This window comes from Mustela erminea, chromosome 10 (genome assembly GCF_009829155.1).
Source record: "Mustela erminea isolate mMusErm1 chromosome 10, mMusErm1.Pri, whole genome shotgun sequence".
Lineage (NCBI taxonomy): Eukaryota > Metazoa > Chordata > Mammalia > Carnivora > Mustelidae > Mustela > Mustela erminea.
Genome location: NC_045623.1, coordinates 12096018 through 12116018, shown reverse-complemented (window position 1 = coordinate 12116018; position 20001 = coordinate 12096018). Strand labels below are relative to the sequence as shown.

Sequence of the window (20001 nt, the reverse complement as noted above, 5' to 3'; positions counted from 1 at the left end):
AGGTGCGTGAATAGCTTTTCCCTTCTTGACCTTCCCCTGGTGGAAGAAGGGGTTCTTCAGCAGACTTGCCTCTTGCCAAGTCGCACACACAACTCTGGAAACTGGCATTGTGTAGTCACAGATAAAGTAGAAACTCACCTCCACAAATTTACCAGGGCTCTACAGACTGCGAGGAAATCAAGCGAGTTATATGTGGTTGGTGGGGAGACCACTACGAACTCAACAGAAACGTACCATTACAATACAGAATAGTTGAAACTTTTTTTTTTTTCTTAAACTGAATTTGGCCTAAGATAGAGATCTAAAGGGCGTGGGGGGGGAAAGCGTTCACTACCACTAAAACAAACACTGAAGTACTTAGTAATCTATAGAACTAAAGTTTAAGATGAATACTGTCCCAGAGTCAAGGGGGCTGAAATAGGCTTAAGCTGGCTTTGTTTCAATCGAGAAGATTCTCTTCACAGAAAGATGGATTCCAGCTGTGACTTGGATTAAAACACCCCATTCCCCAAAGAACATTTTATGCAGGTGTTTCTTTGATCTGTGTAGGCATTTTTACACAGTTGCTCGATACTTCACGGAATTCATAAAGCTACGCACGACACAGAAGTCATTCTGAAACACGTGTGCCTTCTCTTCTTTACAACGGAGGTTACTTTTGAGAACAAAGACCCTGCGTTCAGACAAATACGGTCATTAACTGTGGTGTGCCAGAAAACATTCGGCATGTTTAGATTCAGCAGAATCATTCCTAAAGAGAGGGGCTGAGTTCTCAGGAGAAGTCAAGACATTTTCAAATGATGAGGAAAGTCAACAAGGAAGTGGAGGCAGATGGGGACACGAGGAGCCCTGCACGACCAGCGGAGCTGCGTGGACACCTCGGAGCGCTCGTGATTTCACCGTAGGACCAGGAGTCTGCATCGCGGTCTGTGTCACAGGAGCAGAGAGCTTCCAAGGGTCACAACTAGAGCTTTGTCAAGGCTCTTGGCCTGATTTGCTCCTTTCTGCAGGCTACTGCAGACACAGCCATGGCTCCATCCCACGTCCTTCTCCTCCAGGGTTGTGGCACTTGGTGGAGACACAACACTGAAGGAAATCACACCACCTCCCCAGAAGAGAAGACTATTTTACATGGTATTTTATATGAACCAGCTTCTGGGCTCTCTACTCTTCTTTTTCTCCTACTCTTTCCCCCTTCTCTTCTTGGCAGCAGATCCATAAAAAGTGAAAAACCACAGAAAACATCACCTTGAGAGACAAGAAAGACTAAGACAGGTCTGGCCACACGACAAGGGTCGTGGCCTTGACCCACGCAGGAGCAGTTAAGACTCGTGCTACGGCTGCTGCTGCCCCTGCGCGACACTGTGTTTGGACAGTTGAACGAGTGCAAAAAGAGCGTCGCTGAGTCCCGTTGGTGTCGCCCGGTCGCACAGCTCATGGTGTGGGAGGTGGTTTCGGAGACGGGCACGAGCTCTCGCTGTCAAAGCTGGCAGCCCGGCCCTGCCACTGTGGAGAGGGGAGAAGGCTGGTTACTGATGGCCAAGGGGACTGGCATTTCAACTTTTGAAACTTCCGTGGCCCATGCACTGAATTCACCCTTCCCAGCTTTTCATAAGCTCACTTGAATTTTGCTGTCAGCCATGCAAACACAGAAGGAAAAGAGCTGTAGAGCTTCCAGTTTGGAATACCTGATTTTTTTTTTTTTTTAAAAGACCTACTGCAGAAGTAATGAAGACTTTCTCCACTCTGTGTGTGTGTGTGTGTGTTAATGAGATGCTATGACTGGGCCGTTTCTGAGTGCTTCAGCCATTTTTCACACTGAAAATCGGATTATGTTAGCAGCAAAAGAGGCCGTCTACAGAATGTGCCCTTACTGCCAAGAACCCACGTCCATGAATTATTAGCAATTTGTCTGGGAGCTGTTAGTGCAGCTACAAACTGATATCACTCTAGCATCCAGCTCTTTTTCTCAGGCTTAATGCTTCCTGTGGGCATTCACACCCACCTTGTGAGGAGCTGGGGGTAGGAGGCGGGCAGCCCCTCGCCCCCTCAGGACCATCCCCTGCCTTCTCCTGACTCACAGGTTGCCCTGTCAGCCCCACCCTGATCCTCCTGTCAAGGTGGGTGATGGAAGGAGGAGTAACAGAGCGAAGAGGGCTGAGAGTGGGTGGACCCGCACCTGAGCCCTTCGACCCATCCTTAACTGAAAAGCCAGTTGTGCTGGGGAACTGTTTTCTGGGCAAAGATCTGACCCCAGGAATATTCTTGACCCATCTTGGGGCCGTGTAACTTCAAAGTGAGGCAGTGTCCACTGTTCACTCCATCCTTCCTGGGAGCTGAGGAGACCCAAACCTCTCCCAGGTGCCCGTGGGACAAGGCTCCAGAGGGAGTCAGGGAGGTGGTCAAGGTGGTCTTTCTGAAACAAAGTACGGCCTCCTCTGCTGCCCCTGAGCTCTGGTGGTCTCCACGATGGAATGATGGGCTGAGTAGAAGCTTCTCTCTGCACGAATGGGGGCGGGAGGGGGAAGGATGCCGTGCTCCCCACAGCACAGCCGTCTCTAGACAGAGCTGAGCCACCTAAGGAATAGAATGTTTGCCAGCCAGTGTTTCCTACTGGAAATCCACGGCGCTGAGGAGAGACCCCAACCTGTGGGACATCTCCACGCTCCCACTTCTACAGAAAGCCTCTGTTACCTTCCCCAGGCTCGGTCCCTTCATGTCCCTGTACAGGCCATCCGGCAGATCTTCACAACTAACCCCACGCTGGGCCATCAGGTACGGAGGAGGACCACCACTATGTGCCCTAGACCTGAGCAATCTTAGCATGTCCAACCTGGGGGGGCAGGCCCAGGGCGCCATCCACTCAACTGTCCAGTTCTCATGTATAACAAAACCAAGACACAGAGAAGTCAAGACACCGCTAGTTAGGGGCGGAGCCAGCAGGTGAAACCAGGTCTCCTAACTCCCAGCTCGATGCTCCCTCCACTCCCTCCTGCTGCCAGCTTCGATCCGGCCACAGCCGGAGGAGAAGGAGATGCACGGGGCAAGAGGAAACCTAACATCTTAGGGGCCACACCGGGTACTTACTCCTAACTCCAGGTGACAGTCTCTCTGCTTGCAGCGTCCACGTGAATGAAATCACAACCGAGGGTTTCCCTGGTGAAATATTTTAAATAAATAAGTGCCTGGTTGTTGAGCCCATGGTGACTTCTGACTCAAGTGCCTCTTAACCAGATGGCGACACAAGATGGTCACCAATGCTCTCATCTAACACACCTCTGTCTTAGGGGATCTACTTTCTCTGTGCCAGCCTTTAGGGCCGCTGAAAGTTACACAGTGATTCCTGGCTTCTCCCCTGGTCAAGCATGCCACTTAAACAATCTTAAACAATCTGATTGATAGGCCAATGCGGAAGAGAAAAAGCAAAATGGCCACACAGGGTACCTTTTTTTTTCTTATAATAGCCCAAGTCACGCGGAGCGTAACTGTCCATCCAGGACACATGCAGAAGGCACGCTGGCTTCCCTGCCAGCCCCTGATGGTTTCTGTGAAGACAGAGGAGGGAGATGGGGTTCGTGGACAACGGGAAGGTGAATGACTCCAGCAGGCTTAGCACGGTGGCTCTGAAGTCAAAATGACTGGCTTCCCTTCCCTGGTGCCTGGGAAGGTGATTGTGCCAGGACGCCTGTGTTCCTTAAGACCTTTTGTTGTTCTGCAATGGGGTCACGCTCAGACAGATGTGAAATCTCTGGAAGCTGATCTCCACTTGGCCCTTCATGATAGAACACCTTGGAGAAGGCTGCTGGTCAGCCTTGGCTCTGTGTGCGGTGATAGCAGTGACACGCAGCACCAGGCAGCAGTGCCTGGAGGGAAGGGGACCCCTGCCACCGCTGCCACCAGGGAAGGACGCTCGCTGGGGCTTACTCCATTTCTACCCACTGAAAACATCCCAGCAGGGGAAAATGCCTTTTCAGTTCGTTTGTTCCACTCAACCTTATTTTAAAACTCCAAACAAGTGGGCAAGTAGGGTGCCCTCTGTTCTCATTAATAAAAAAGAAATGATCACGGCACTCGAAACTTCTCAAAGGAAGGTACAATCTAAATAGAGAGTACTTTATAGATGTGAGTACTTTATAGATCTTCCTGGGAGCGGGAGAGTGAGATTTCTGTATATAGGATATGAATGGGAGAAGCAAGTTCCAGGAGCAAGTCTCTTGTTCATTGTCCAGAACTTAACCAAGGAGGCAAGATGAGAGCTTTAAGGGGGATTGAGGGGGGAGGTGTTCGAGTGCAAAGCATCACTTGAGCCCAAAGAGGGTTTACTTCCTATCTGCTTGGTAGGGTTTTAAATGCAGTTTTATAAAGATACTCAAACTGTGGGTGCTAAAAGTGTAGGTGAAATCCTAGGTTGCCAAGATGAATGTCATTTTCAGCTTCTTCATACGGAGAAATGATCCGCTGAGCACAAAATGGTAGGGTAATGAGAGGGGGAGGGGCGGGCTCGGGAGCTTGGTGTGCGAGGTCAAGAAAAAAGTAAACCCAAAGGATATAAATCAATTTATTCTCTTTCCGTTTTCCATATACTGTTACTTTCCCTTTACTGTCTCATCAAATATTCATTTTCAAGGGCTTGATTCTACTTTATCTCTCTTTCTTTTGTAGTCTGGACTGGTGAGTCAGAGTTTTCAAAGGAATGGGACTCGGAATCAATTATTTGGCTTAATTAGGTTGTATTCACCGCAGAGTGATTCTGGAACCGAGGGCCGGCACCTTCTGGCCTCCCTGCTCACACCCCCAACTCCAGCCGCCACGGGGCCGGCAGCTTCAGTTTGTGTGGACAGGGCGGCCCAGTCACGTGGGGATGGTTATCTTTCTGAGCTGGTGCCATGGGAGTACTCCCTGGTTCTATCCGCCATCACTTAGGGTCAGAGTTTCCTAGAAAAGCAGAGAGGACAGGAACCGACCCCCTCATTCACCAACCAAGGAACTGGAGAGGGGGAACAATGAGTTGCCTAAAGCCCTAGAGCCCATCAGCTTACATGTCCCTGCCCCTAAACCACTCTGAACATTTTAGTATGCTTATTCTACTCGTAAATATCTCCAAGGGATTTAAGAGGGGGGAGGCGCACGGCACCCTTCACTGGTTGACTCAGGCCTGCGTTCAGGGAGGCGCAGGGTGTGGACCCCAGGTCATCTTCGGTTCCTTCCAGGAGCTGCCGCCTGTGGAGTCGGAGGGTGGTCGTGGGTGCCTCACCCACACCCTGTAGGGAGCCTTCTGCCTAAGAGGGGGCAGAGGCTCCCTTGGGGGAAGGGAGCTGGAGAGCTGAGGGACAGTTCTCTGTCACCCAAGCTTCACCACTGTGAATCAAGGCAACCACAAGACAGAACCAGGAGCCCTCTGGTGAACAGGAGCTTTGTGTGGATGCCTTACTTCTCCATGCTCACCCCAAAGACATGCCTACCACAGTAGGTAAATCAGTTAGCCTGGCTCCCAGAGCCCTCTCTCCCTCAGAGCCCTCAGTCTCTCCTAAGACCACCCACACCGCCGCAAGCAGGGAGAGACAGGCCTGGCCACACCGAGAAGAGAAGGCAGAGCTGCCAGGTCCTCTGGCTTTGCTGCTCGTGCCTTTCCCGTGTCCCAGAGCCAGAAGAAGGGATTACAGTTAACCCTTGAACAACACTGGGATTAGGGGCACTGACCCTCCACAGAGTCAAAGATCTGCTATAACTTTGACTCCTCCAAAACTTAACTACTCATCACCTACTGTTGGCCAGAAGCCTTACTGATAACATCAGCAGTCCATGAACACATACTTTCGATGTTATAGGAAGTCTATACTGTATTCTTACAATAAAGTGAGAGAAAAGAAAATGTCATTAAGAAAGTTGTAAGGGAGAGAAAACACATTTACAGTGTTGTTCTGTATTTATTAAAAAAAAAAAAATCCACACACACGTGGGCCTGCACCATTTGAACTGTGCTGTTCAAAGATCCACAGTCCTCTGTTTTTAAGGTGACTGCTTTTAAGCTGAGGGGCCATGTAGTGTAAGAGTTAAAGCTTTATTTATTTTGTTTATTAGTCGATTTTCCCCATTTTAACCTCTGGACTTCCTAGGCTTGAAGCCTGGGATGAACAAACAACCACCTATCTTTTTAGGGTATGGATTGGGGTATGAGATCCTCAAAATGAGGTTTCAGGCTCGCCCGGCTACCCCCACATCCCAACCCTTTGGGAAAAAGCAGGCCTGGGAGCCACCAGGATGATAATTCGCAGGATCTCACACTGGTGCAGTTTGGTGAAGGGGGAGCCGGCTGTAAAGATCATGGGAAGGGACATTTTCTTTTGCCACTGAGAGAAATGACCGGCTGGAGATTATACAGCAAGTCTGAAGGGGCCGAGTTTGGAGCCCAAGGCACAGGACTCCTGGGTAGTGCTCCACATGTTCCGTCCCTGTTAGGATCCCGTCAGATAGCGTGACGCCTTGAAGCCATGCTCTCTCCAGCCGTGGGAGAACCAGCTTTCATGGCAGCAGGATCTCGTCTCTGGCCATCCCCATGGAGGCCATGAAGACTGCCTGAGGACAGCCTGGCTAGAGCCTCAGGGAACACAGTGATTCAACAAGGGTAGAATTTCTTGCCAAGTTCTGAGCTCACCCTCGTGGGGCTTTCTCCCAGAGGACCGAGTTGGCCCGGGGGCTCTGTGAAAGCATTCCGGGCCTGGCACTGGGGAGCCGCTGGGAGGGCTTCCTCCCGGTTTTAATTTTCCATTTAGGACTCAGTGTCACTTTCAATATACTCAGCATCAGAGGCTTTCTGTCAGGCAGCCCCCCCCATCCTTCTCCACCTCCTTCCTGCTGCTTCCGTGCACCCCGGGAAGGAGCAACGCAGGCGAGGTCACACAGCCGCCGACTGCCATTCTCCAGCCCGCGTGGCCATGCAGCAAACATGCCAAGGGCCGAGCACGACCTCACCCACCTCTTTGAAGGATTTCTTTACCTCCACCAAGGAGTGCCAGTGTGCGATGGGCTTCCGCGGGTATGCCAGCATCTCGTTCCAGTGGTCCCGGCCCAGGCCCTCAGCATTGATCCCCACACGGCAGACTCCTATGATCTCATTGTGGCCCACTCTGGGGGAGAAACAAAGGGCCTGGAGCTGGTGTCTGGACATGCTACCAGAAAGGGAGGTCCAGGGGTCTGGGATTCTGCCTGGCAGGGCTAACTCAGAGTGCTGAGCTCTGAAAATAGATGCTTGGCAAGGCCTCTCTTGGACGACCAGCAGCAGTGAAGCTTTGCCCAGCTTCCTTGGGTGGACATTGACTCAGACAGATGAGAAAAAGGTTATAAACGCCTTTGGGATCTCAGGAAATGGTGGGCAGATGGCCTGACTTTAGGGAACAGGAGAATTTCAGTCTTTTCTCTTCTTTGACTCAGCTAGCACATCACACCCTCGCTCAAGACATCGGCATTTGGAAATAAATCACCCTGCTCTAAGCACCACTTCTCCATACCGCCAGTGGTTAGAATGTGATTTACTCACTCAGCAAGAATATCAGTCTTCACGCAAATATGTTCAGCGAGTACCTAGTATGCCCGAGAACTTGTGCTAAAAATCCTAGATGAAGGCTTTACTGCATGTTTGTTTTGTGTTTTTGTTTTTGTTTTTTTAATTTTTTTAATTTCCCCTCCTTCAGCTGGAGTGAAATGGAGAGGAGTCATGGTGGCTTGGGGCGGAGGTTGGGGGGGTGGTGTTGGGAAACATTTTTGAGCCAGCCTTGATGGAAGGTAGGATTTGGGTAAGTGGAAGAGAAGAAATCCATGCAAGGAAGGGGAAATGAAGTTGGATGATGATGCTGGGTCCAGATTCTGGAAGGTCTTGAGAAACCAGGGGAATGGCCTGGATTAACAGGAACCACAGAGGGTTCTGAAGAAAGTGGTTTTTAAGGAAGGCGAGCCTCCCATGCATTGGCTGACTTGAGTCAGGGAGTGGTGGAGGCTGTCTGCTGGGAGGCTGCACGGCTGTCCGTCAGTGGGAACGGTAGTAGCATAAGAAATGGAGAGGAGAGGTGCTCGGACTTGGTGCCAGATGGAGGAAAAGGAATCCCCAGGAGCGCATTCAGGGAAACTGATGGGTGGAAATGGGCCTGCTGGGAATCAAAGCATGAGCTTCTGCTCAGGGGAATCCAGGCTCTTCCTCAAACTTCTGCACCCTTCTTGGGTAGAGCCAGACTTGAGGCTAATGGGCTCCTGAAGCCCTGCACTGCCCTGGCGTGGGGGTGAGAGGCAGGAAACCTTGACCCTCCGGGACCCTCACCTACCGATCATAATCCATAACCGAGATGAGCAGACTGACTTGATCCATGTTCTCTGGGGGGATGTCAAAGATGATGGCTTCATTGTAGACAGGATTTAGAGTGTTTTTCTTTATGGTCGTTTTCTTCTTCTTCAGTCTCCGCCCGTCACAAAGCAGGGACACTTTGACATATGGATCTGCACCAGTGGGAGTGATGGGAAGGGAAGGGAGCATGTTAACCAGATGTCCTGGAACATCATTTGCAGCAGAGGGATGGAAGCCATGGACCCACTGTTGCTCATCGGATGGTACCAGTGGGTTGTTAGGATAATTAAACCACCTTGTATTTATGCAGCGCACCTGTCTCTGAGGACACTTCGTGCTTCATAAAACACAGAGTCTTTAGCGACCTCAGGATTATTGGGAGAACGCCTAATGGACTTTCACCAATGGTGAAGTTGGCCTCAAATCAGACAGGACACCTGCCTGTGGGGATGCGGTTCACGGCCCCACCTCCCAGCTCCATGATGGCCAGCTGGCTCCGAAGGGTGGTGAAGCTGAGCAAAGGCACCCTTCCTTTCACCTGCTTGGAGTCCTTCCCTCTGGGGGTTCGTCAGCATTATTAACCAAAGGATAAGGGGAGGGGGTAAAAAGAGAAGTCGATGACACCCAAGAAGTCGCAGCTGTCAGAGTAAAGGCGCAGTGACAGCCGCAGTGCTGTTGTGTCCTCCCGCCTGACAAGAGGATTATGGGTCTCATTGTCCCAGCAAGCTCATTTCCAGCTGGCATCAAGAAGGACCCTGCTCTCTGCTTCCCCGGAAGCCGTTTCCTGCCCACTTTGGGGCAGAGGAGGAGGACGGAGCTGTGCTGGGGCCCAGAGTAAGGCGGGTTCCTGAGATTCAGGGCAGCCCGGTGACATTTCACTGCCCAGTGGGACCTTGGATCCTCTCCATCGCCAGAGGAGATAGCTTTTTACTGAGCCTCCACACGGCCCCCTCCCTGTCCCTTCTTTAGCTTTCTGAATACATGTTTCATGGTCACCCTTCTACCCTGAAATTTCCCACTCATCTGAGTGAAGGGACACCTATTGTAGCTCATAGCACAGGTGTCTCAGGCACCATCATAATTGTTATTTATGCGTCACAGCTCAAGAAATGGGAGAGCGACTCACAGGTAATAACAGCTTCTGAGATGCTGATATACTGAGACACCTTCTTGCCTAGGAGCCAGGTTTCCTGGGACGCCATGGGGGCGGTGGGGTGGGGAGGTTGTGGGCTGAGCGGCCGCTGCCTGGAACCTTGAGGCCCAGGCACGTTCTATCTCCTGGCCGCTGAGCACCTGCCAGGCCCTCACGCTCCCTGGACATCGATCACAGGGCAGCTGAGGCACCCAGCTCTGGGGAAGCTAGAGAGAACTACGACATGTGAGTGGAGACACCAAGCCTTGAAGGCATTGCCACAGACACCCAGAGGAGCTGCGGACTAACTAACTTGACAGGGCAGCTATGCCTTAACCATGGGGGCACTCAGGTTTACGAGGGAGCTGGCAAGACTGTGATTAAACAGTGGTGTTTAATCGACCTGCTGTTTCCAATGACCCATTTGGAAGGCCCTGCTCTCGGAGGTGTTGTCAGTAAAAAGGAAGGTGGGGTTCCTAGAACCTCTGTGAGACAGCTTTCTGATGTTGGAGGGCTCTATTCTCTATGGATATGCCCAGGGCAGGGTAGAGGTCCGAGCAGTCAGGTGGAGAAAGCTTATTATAAGACCCATCACTAACATGGCAACGTCTACATTCCGTAAAGTGGACAGTGCCTTGGAAAGCATCTTCAGGCTTGAGGCTGCCCGAGTGCTTTCTAGCCCTTGCCATGCCCATTCCCATGCATTCCCAGAGCCCAGTGGTGTCCCATGCCACCTAGCTTGGAAAAAATATGACAGAGCCAACTGTCCCAGAAGCCACTAGGCAGATAGCTGGCTTATCACCAACTGGGAGAGTCTCAGCTTCCTTCCCCCACCCCTCTGCTCACTCCTACGAGGCATATCCATTTATAAAACTCAGTGGGTGTAGCTCCCTTGGAGAGACCATCAATCTCGTGATTGTCCAAGAGGCTAAGCAGAGGGATGACTGTTCCTTAGCATTCTCTGGGGCCAAAAAGTGTGTGGCTTCCAGCGGAATGCTGGCTTTGTAAGACCTTGGAGGTTGTTTGCTCTCTAAGAGCCTATGATGTTCCATGCAGCTGAGGGAGGGGGCACAAAGCCTGGCCGCACCTTCCACCCCATTGTCATGGAACCATCACAGTCTAGCATTCAGTATGTGCCAGGCACTGTGCTGAGATTTAAGTTTCCCACCAATGCTATAGAATATCTATCATCATCCTCCCCTTTTAGAGATAGGGAGATGGAGGCTGGAGAGATTCAGGAACTTGCCTCAGAGTTGAACCTAGATCTGTCTGACTCCAAAGTTTACATTTTAAGCCACTAGACTCAAATCAGTAAAGACCAGATGTGGGAAAGATGGGTGCTGTTGCTCATCACCCTTTTGCGGTGTCCTGATCCTTATTATTATTTTGTGATCATTCCAGTGGATGGGCTTAGAGAATTGACTCAGGACTAGTAAAATCAAGGAGACTAGGTAGACCCTCGGGTTTGGTGGTCAATGTCATAGAAATCAAGAACAGACAGTGAGCTCCACTCACTCCCTGCTTTAGCCCAAGATCCAAGCAAGTCTGGACCGACGGCAACCTCAAACTCATCCTCAAAAACAAGAGATCTCTTTGGAGAGGCCCTCTGACAAGGCTCCTTGCACTATTCATTCATTCATTCATTCATTCAAAATATATTTATCCAAAGCCTAGTGTGTTGCATGCTCTGTTCCAGACACTTGCTTACATCTGTGAACCAAACAGGCAGAAATCCCTGACAAAAAGAGGACCCCTGAATTTTCAGAATCAAACTGAGATTTAACAGCAGATTCCAAACCCAGGTAGAAAAGAGGGTCAATTGCAAGAGGAAGATTAGAATTTAGCGTGAGAAGAATCTCTCCCCCCAACCCTCTGATGTGGAACGGTCATTACGATTACCTCAGTGGCTTTGCCGTAAGCTCTCTCTCTAGCACATCAATTTAATTACACCAGAGAAGATAGTGTGGGGACTTAGGCAGCAAAATCCTATTTCCCTCAGCAGCCTTGACAATCCTCAGCGAATTTCTGTCCCCAGCATGCACTTATTTTGATATTGAAATGAAATCTACATTGGCTGTATTTTTGGAGGACGCCGACTTGGTGGGGCCCGAGAGCTTTGCACACGTCGGGAGAGGCTCTTTAAGCCCTTCCCAGCGTACTCCCCGAAGTGCAGTGGGAGCTCCAGCGGAAGGAGCATTAGGGTGGACGCTACCTTGGGGAGCTTTCGGCCTGGAAGACAAGCGCTGCTCAGAGATGGGGGGCTGGGAGCAAAAGCTCCGAGGGAGTCAAAGCGGCAGCAGACACACATTACCTCAGCATTTTCCAACTACCTTTCCCCAAAACCCAATTTTTCAAGGTCTAATACCTTGTCCTCCAGCTACACCAGGTCATACCTGGGCCCGGAGGTTTGCAGCTGGACCATCCCCTCTTTATAGTCACTATCCTGATACTAAGGGGTTTTCGAGGAAAATAAATAATGAATGAATAAAAGGAAACATCGGCACCTCTGGAGTGGTTTGACACTGGAAGTCTGTTTCATCAGAAGAGCCACTTGGGTGATGGGTCTAGAGAAACAAGCCTTTCCCTACATTTGCAACTCTGAGCACAGCCCAGGCTGTTCTGCACATTTGCTCTTTGGGCTACTTCTCAGGCTAATGTGAGCCGACAGGGGGAAGGAGGCTCCTGGGACTCAAACAATGCCTCTGTTGTATCAAAACTCCGATACCTCCTCTGACAACGACTTCTAGAATCATGGGAAGGATCACGACTTACAGAATCACAGAAAGGATCAGTCTCTGCTTGGCCCCCAATCAAGCATGTCCTCAGTTGCTAGAACAGGACTTATTCTGTACCTAAGAGCAATCCTGGTGCAGGGGCTGGGGCCACGAGCCCTGCAGAAAAAACTTGGCTTTGCAGGGGCTTTGTCCCCTTGACTAGATAGATCTGTGGGGCTGCCCCAGGGCCATGCGGACCTACAAACATTTGCACGCTCAAACTTGACAAAACCCCTGAAAGTCCTGGGGCCTCATGTAACTAGAAAGAATTTCCTTTTTTTTTGTATTTGTTTTGGTTTGTTTTTTGTTTGTTTTCCCCTGTTTATTTCTTATTCTCTCTCCTTTGCGGGAAAATGACAGGAGGAGCTAATGTCAATGGGCAGGCCACTTGGGGAGAAGAGGTACCTGAGTAGCCTGTGATGTCCATCGCCTTGAGGTTCCGACATTTGATCACTGTGAGGGTGAGCCGGCCTGCTGTTGGCAGGTAGCACAGGGAGAACATGATCTCTCCCAGATCCACGCTTTCCTGCAAAAAAGCAGACAAGAGGGCACATGAGCGGAACAGGCTCCCAGGGCCGCTGCCGAGGGCCACTCTGGGACCTAGGAGAAGGCTCTTTGAGGCTGAGTGCCTTGTCTTTTGGACCTGAGGGTCTGGCCTCCCTGCTGGGAGTAACTGGGAATAAAAGACAATGAGAATGATGTTCCTCTTCAGTAGAATCTGCCCTGTGCATTGTTCCTTCTCAACTCTGCTCAGATGCTGGTCCCAGTCCTCGCCATCCTGCTGGGTCCTGCCCTGCCCTCCATTGGCCCTTGGCTGCAGCCTCCAGACCAGCAGCCCCGGAGTGGCCCAGTCCTGTTCCCCTTCAGTTTGCCCTTCTCAGCCACTGGTCCCCTTTGACTACACACCCCAGGCCCTGCCCGGCTGTGGGCATGACAGTGTCCCACACAAGACATGCTCCGGCCAGCCGGGGCTCTCTCCTTGCAGGTCTGCTACCAGCCCCCAGGCTCAGTTGTCCCTCACCAGTCCCTCTGCCCAGCAGCTTCCCCGCCTCGCCAGAGAACCACCCAGCACTCTAACCTCCAGGCCTCGTCACGAAAGCACAAAGGATCGTGACCTTGCTCAGGCCATGCTGCCTAGCAAGGAGATGTACACTCCCCATCCTGGGTCTGTGCCAGGCCTTGGATCCACTTTGTCCTTTTCTCTCAAATGTGATCATCCCTCGAATATGACCCGGCAGGGAATATAGCACCTCCTGCCCCCGGGGGCGCCCAATCCTAGGAAGTTTCTCAGTAAACTTCAAAGAGGGTAAGAATGTCTGTCTGTCCAGTGAAACAGCCCTTGGCTGGACTGCTTCTTCTCCCTGCTCCCCACTTGATGGAGGAGGATGCTGTTGTTGCCAAAACTACCCCCAGGCTCTGAGGCTGGTCTGGTGCGCCCCTCCCTGGCCCCCAACCCTGGGTGAAGGAGGAGGGCAGGGTTTGGAGGGGCTCTGATTTCGGATGGGGCCATCCGCTCGCTAATTCATTCATTCAGTCAATCGACAAATGTTCACTGAGCGCCTGCTCTGTGCAAGTGGTGTTCTGTGTGCTAGAGATACGGAAAAAAAACAAAATACACAACCCTCCCCCCCACCCCTGCCCCAACGGCCCCACGGAGCTTACATTTTATTCAGGCACAGGACAAGAAAAAAGGTAAAAAGTTAGACGGTGAAAAGTATCGAGGAGAAAAATGTAAGGCAGGGAAGGGGGATGTGTCATGCTCATAGGGGAGGCCACAGTTGTTTGAATTTTAGACAGGTTGGCCAGGGCAGGCCTCCCTGAGGAGGCAACGAGTGAGAAAGAGAGCAGTCAAGGGTGACACCAAGGTTTCTGTCCCTTCTTCTCATAAAGAACCCCCCTTGTTCAGGACTCCTAGAAACACCTGACACCTGGCCCCAGCGAGAGATGAATCCAAGCCTCTCACCGCCTTCCAGAGCATGGGGTCCCAGGGCTCTCCTCTAGGCAGGATGGGTGCCCACCCTCGCTCTAGCGCAAGACTCAGCCTTGGTCTTTTTATTTGCCTCCACCGTTGAATCCCAGAGCAGCAGAAGGGGAACCCCCCAGCTCCCCAGGAGGGGGGCTGGGGGGGGCAGAGCTGTACACTCCTTAGAGGTGGGAACCCCTCCAGCACACAGAACCCCACAGCAGTGCAGAGCCAGCGAGCTGACACCCACAGCCACGAACTCTCCTGTGCACAGCAACTCTGTGAGGCAGGAAGTGTCCTTATTCCTTCCACTTCACAGGCTGAAGACCTCAGTGTTCAAACACAGGTCTCAAAGCTCTGCCCAGGCTTACACCGCTGGTGGGAGACGCAGCTGGACTCCCGACTCTTAGGAGAGCGCTCCTCCCACTCACTTTATCTTGGAGCACCGTCAGGCTCACCCAGGGAGCACCTCAAGGGAACCCTGGCTCCTCTAGAACTTGGCTCCATGCTCTGTGGAGATAGAGTCCCCCCTCAGCACACACATGGTCTTGGAGGGTGTACAGTTCGAAAAAGGTGCCAGGGTCCCCATCTCCCTCAGGTGTGTCTCCTGTCCCCCTAGTCCCCTAGTCCAAGGAGGGAGACAAAGGAAATGGCCCTGTGACATGGTTTTGAGGAAGTGCAATCTTCCCCTCATGTAGCAGGTCCCTGGTGCACCTGGCTGGAAGTTCTACCTCTGACCAAGGCACTGAGGCATGAGGGGGCCCCCAGCCCCCTTTATTTCCCTCATAAGCCTCGTAGGTTCATTCCTACCCGAAGCTAGAGAAACCTTTCAGACTCAGTCATGTGTCTGCCATATGCCAAGTCTTTTGCCAAATCATCTCAGTGAGTCTTACGACAGCCCCCCAAGGTAGGTGCTCTTATCCCCACCGCAGACAGGAGAAAAGGACTGTTTGGTGAAGTTACGTAGCTTGCCCAAGTTAAGCCACTTGCGTGACTAGTGAGTGCTCTGGTGCCAGTTTTTACGGATCCAGGCTGCTGCTCAAATACCCTCCGAGGCTCCCCCTGTTCGGCTTCTGGAATCAAGAAGCTTGCGTCTTAGCTTGCATTGAGGGTCCCATCTTACTTCCTCACCTCACTTCCTCTCTACTCCTCTACGCCAACCCTCCGTTCCACAAGACTGGTGGAGCTTTGGTCCCTTTTGCCAAAATGTTTCTCCTCTTGTCCTGGCACAGGCAATGCTATGCATCTTGCAGGGGTCCTCACCCAGGGTCCAGCCCACGGAGAGCACCTCTCCCCGCTACCCTGGCCGCACCTTCTGCCCCTGAGTCACGGTGTTACCAAGTCCCCCGCTCTGCTGCCCCTGTGCCCTCCCACTAACCTCTGGTGACTGGAGACCCTTTGGGTCTAGCTTTGCTTTATACCTACCCCTGCTTCAGAAGCGGCCACATGTGAGAGGAGCTCCATGAACACAAACTGAAACACAAGGCCCTATCTTAGCCAGGAGAGCCCTGGAAGGAGTGCTTCTCAATGTCAGTGGCCCCTTCTGAAGGGGCTGATTTCCCTGCCACTGTCCCCCTACAATGCAGAGTGGCCCTTTCAAGGGCTGTCTTATCTGGGGGAGTCCGAGCTGATTTGTTTTGGACTCGGGAGACTGGCTTGGGGTGTGGGGGAATCATGTGCAGCTCTCTGCACTGCTCTCAAGGATGGCTCCCTCCAGGGGAGCACCAGCCCAGCAGGGCCCCCTCTTTTCTTGACAGGACTGTGGCAGCTGGGCAGCACAGGGGTGCTGAGTCTACGGCATGGCATGGGGCTCCCTACCCCCATTGTGGTCCCTGCTTCTGACCGTGAACTCCTTTCTTCATGCACAGTAAAGAAAACAAGCCAAAATCTGCCCCCATGACTTGCAGGCAGAGAGACAACAGGAGCGAAGGGGCATGCAGCTGGACCCAGGACCTTCTGCCGTGGCTGACTGGGCCTCACGGGGCCCGACCGCAAGTTGGATGCCCTTGGCTCAATGGACGGAGGGGGTGTTGTTCCCCTGCCCATACGGGCAGCAGAGGACTGGCCTGTTTGATAAAGGAAAATAAAGAGGTTACTTTTGAGTAAGGAGAGGGATGGGGGGGCTAAGCAAACACAGAGTCAGCATCTCCTGGCAGTCACCTCCCTCTCTGGGAAGCTGGGCCCCAGCTCGGCCCCTTGGGTGGCCTCGCCAGATCCTTGCTCTGCCCCACCCCCTCTCTTAGGAGGTTTCAGCCCCAGATCCTATACTCCTTGCCAGTCCTTTATGCTCATTAATGATGCCTGAGACTTTGGCTTTAATAAAACCAGGGTGACCAGGGGCTGTAGAACAGCCCGCACATTATTGCTTTCATCTTCACTGGCTGTCAGGGGAGGCCGCCTTAGGGCCCCTGATTGGTAATGAGCTCCCCAGTGATAGAGAAGTCACTGCTGTCCAGAACTTGGCAGAAACCAACGTGGCCCTCTCAGCTGCTAACCTGCAGGCTGATGGGGGCGGATGGGGGTCCAGGAGCACTGGCTCTCAGTCCTGGCTAGAGTTTGGAGAGGGCAGAGAGCCGCAAGATTCTGAAGGGCCCCTCCGTGGCACACCGCTGCTCTTGTGGGTTGCCCGGTAGGCTGTCTGCAACAGAGTCCCCTCCTCTTTGATGCCCTCACAGAGCCCCAAGCACAGAAGAGAATTCCTGTCTGGGGGCTGCCCAGGAAAAAACAGTGAACCACAAGTCAGGAGCCACCAATCAGCCACGAATCCTTCAGCCACCAATCAGCCACGAGAACTTGGGCTCGTCCTTTCACATCTCTGTAACATGGGAGGATCGTCCTGAACATTCTAGTCCCTCCCTGCCAGCCACAAAAACCAAGGATACACCCTGGAAATCCTACCATCAACATCACCAGAGGAGACCACCCAAGGATGCCTGACTGCTGTCTATAACCCGCCTCAAGGAATCTAGCAACTTCACCTTGAAATCCAAACGCTCTCATTCCTTCGGTCCCCACTACCCCCAAGTGTTTTAGTCTTCTCCGGCGCTAGCCACCTTCTCTTCCTCCCAAATAGGCAATGAGTGGCATCCATGCTCCGGGTCTGTCTTGGGAATCCAGGCTAAGCGAAGTAAGAACCATGCTTCCCCATCTCTTAGAGAACGCTTGTCTCTTAATCATTAAGTGGCCTGTCGGAATCTCTCATCATCGGCAGAGAAATATCTGCTACACTTTTAGGAAGGCCACAGGAGACCGAAAAGGATCTCTGAAGCACAGGGTAGGAAGTGCGGCTAAGCTACCCCAGGGCAGGGCGGCCTGGAAGAGAGACAGGGTGGAAGCCACTTGCCTCCAATGGGTAGAAAAACATCCAGGGAGCAATCCCTCTGTGAAGGCCTGCGGCTTGGGATCGGGGTAGAGCTGAGTCGGAGGTGGAGGCTGGCTAGCTCTTGGGGCTGGGCCCTTTCCTCTGCCCCCAAAGTACCCCAGACCTCCTCTTCCATAGCCCAGGCCACCACCCTAACTTTCCTATCGCTCATGCAGATTCTGTGACAAATGCTCAGTTTGTCTTAGATCGTGGGCTCTTTGAGGGCAGAGATGGGGTCTCTGTCGCACCCAGTCCAGGGCCTGATCCACAGTAAATGCTCAGTAAGTACTGGCTGATGAGAGAAAGGCTGAGAGTATGGAATGGGGCTCAGTCAGCTCAGGGCGGGAGGTGGGGGATGGGGGTGGGGGGCGATCCAAGCTCCAGCTGTGATGTTAATGAGCAGTGCGACTGACTTTTGCAGTGTTGGTTTCTTAATCTGTAAAATGGGGCTAATAACACAGCAGCCACCTCTTAAGGTTGTTGTTAGGATTCAATGACGTCATCTGTGTAGAGTGCTTGGCGTAGTGCCGGGCTCAGAGCAGGCTCTCAGTGACTGTTCGCTGCTATTATAATTATTACTTCCATCTTTGCAAATATTATAAGATCTCACAGTCTTGGGGCAGGGACAGGGAAGAGAAAGCATAGAAGAAATCTGTTGGGGTGTTCCATGCTTTAAGACAGGCTTGGGCGAGATGTAGGGGGAAGGGGCGAAAGAGGGAGTAATAAAGTGCCCTGGGGTTACAGGGTAGGCTTCCAACAGGGTCTTTGGCAAGGTGAGCCAAAGGAAAACGAGCAGAGGAAACGAGTGAGGCCGTTCTAGGCTGAGGCGGGGACGTGAGAGATTCTGGATCAGAAGGTGAGATGCAGGGTGGGGACTTCTGCACATCCATGCTTCTGCCCTGCCCTTGCCACTGCCTGAAATCATCTGTCCCTACCTCTGATGTCCCTGCACGACACTCGTCTTTCCAGGCCAGCTGCTCTGTTCCCTCCTCTTGGGTTGCCTACTCTCACCCCCCTGGTCTGACTTGGGGTTCCCAATGCCTCTGAGTTGAAAGATCAAGTGTTACAAATGCCTTGAAGCAAAGGCAGCACGTTTCTGAGACAACGATCAGCAGGTTCTAGTGACCCGCTGGATGATGGGGCTGCAGGGGCGGAGAGCAGAGAGTGACACCCCGCCCGCCCAGCGCCCCTGGATCCCAGGGGGTGGGCGTGCTCCTCCTCAGCAGCTTCCAGGACTCCTGCTGTGAGCGGGGTGGGGGGGGTGCTCGGGGAGGGACTGAGGCTGGGTTGGCTCCCTCCCTGCCCTTCCTCAGGCCCAAGCTTCTAGGGCTTTGGGGAGAATGCTGGGGGTGGCCAAGATGGAACTCGAACAAGGCTGCTGTGATTCTCGGGTTCCCTCCAGGGGGCTAGGGCAGGTTCCATTTGTTCTGCGTTCCATCTCTGCCTGCTTGTTCTCTCAAGTGCTTTCTGCCCCAAGGGCTTTGCAGCAATGTGAATAAATGATCTGGCAGGAGAGAGATGCCTTATATGAACTCAGTGGACTCCAGCTGCAGCCTGTGGCGTGGACCCTGAAAGTCCTGGATGGCCCCCGGGAAAGAGGGAGACCCTCCAGCTTTGGAGGGGGGGGCAGGGCGTGCAGGAGGAAGTCGGTGAGATGCTCAGGCTGAGCTGGGTCCCTGGGACCTGAGAGATTAAAGCACATGGCGGGGGGAGGGGGAGGCAAATGTTGCCGTAACTGAGCATCTTCAGGGAAACAGATGGTTTTATTTAGGAAACTTTCTCAGCCTCTCTTCCATGAACCTGCCCTCAAAAAGAGGTTTAGTGTTTCACATGCACCATTACTTTTGGGCAAATATCCGTGAGTCAGAATCACACTGGGAGGTACAGATCTCTTCCTAATGACTTTTTAAAAGGTGGGCGGAAAGGGAGAGGGGCTGTGAGGGGGTGGAAGGAACTTGAGGAGAGTAGAGTTTGGGAAAGTTCTAGAAGAGATGGAGGCAATGTCTGGTCAAGCTGGAAAGTCTGCCGCATGGGGGCTTGTCCATGGGAGGCCAGGGACTCTGCTCTGGTCTTCCACTGGCATCACATTCATGACAGGAATAAATGGCACAATAATGAAGTTAACAATGAGAATGGGTTCTTCCTTTCTAGCCTCCAGTTGTCCTGCTGTGTGGTTATCAAACCGCCTTCAGTCCTCCCCTCCCCCCGCCCCCCCCAAGAGGGTGGGCATCTTGGCTGTGAGTGATCTAATCTCTGCCCCAAGCAGGGTGGTGGGGGCAGGGGCTCTCAGCAAGAGGGAAGATGCCCTGGTCCCAGGGCCATTGTCTCCTGGGGTAGCTGAGGGGCATTTGTGCAGACAGGTGCCCTGGGGATGCCTGTGGGCAGGGCTTTGGTCTCGGTCACAGCCACAAGCTCGCATGGCCAGGGACAGGGACT

The 20001-nt window shown here is 52.6% G+C and overlaps 1 protein-coding gene across 5 annotated transcripts in view; it reads right to left on the bottom strand.

Annotated features, from left to right (window-relative positions):
• Window positions 1–273: 273 nt before the first annotated feature.
• SYT6 (synaptotagmin 6) overlaps window positions 274–20001 on the bottom strand; it is a 55699-nt gene continuing 35971 nt past the window's right edge. The window contains exons 4-8 of one of the 5 annotated variants that reach the window (XR_004276309.1): window positions 12647–12767; window positions 8316–8487; window positions 6977–7127; window positions 3088–3156; window positions 274–1506 (exon numbers count right to left, since the gene is read on the bottom strand). Coding sequence is in view for 3 of the 5 variants with exons in the window: in XM_032302961.1 (XP_032158852.1) it covers window positions 1435–1506; window positions 6977–7127; window positions 8316–8487; window positions 12647–12767 (516 nt within the window). In the remaining 2 variants the exon portion in view is untranslated. The other 4 variants (XR_004276310.1, XM_032302962.1, XM_032302961.1 and 1 more) reach the window with 4 other exon arrangements.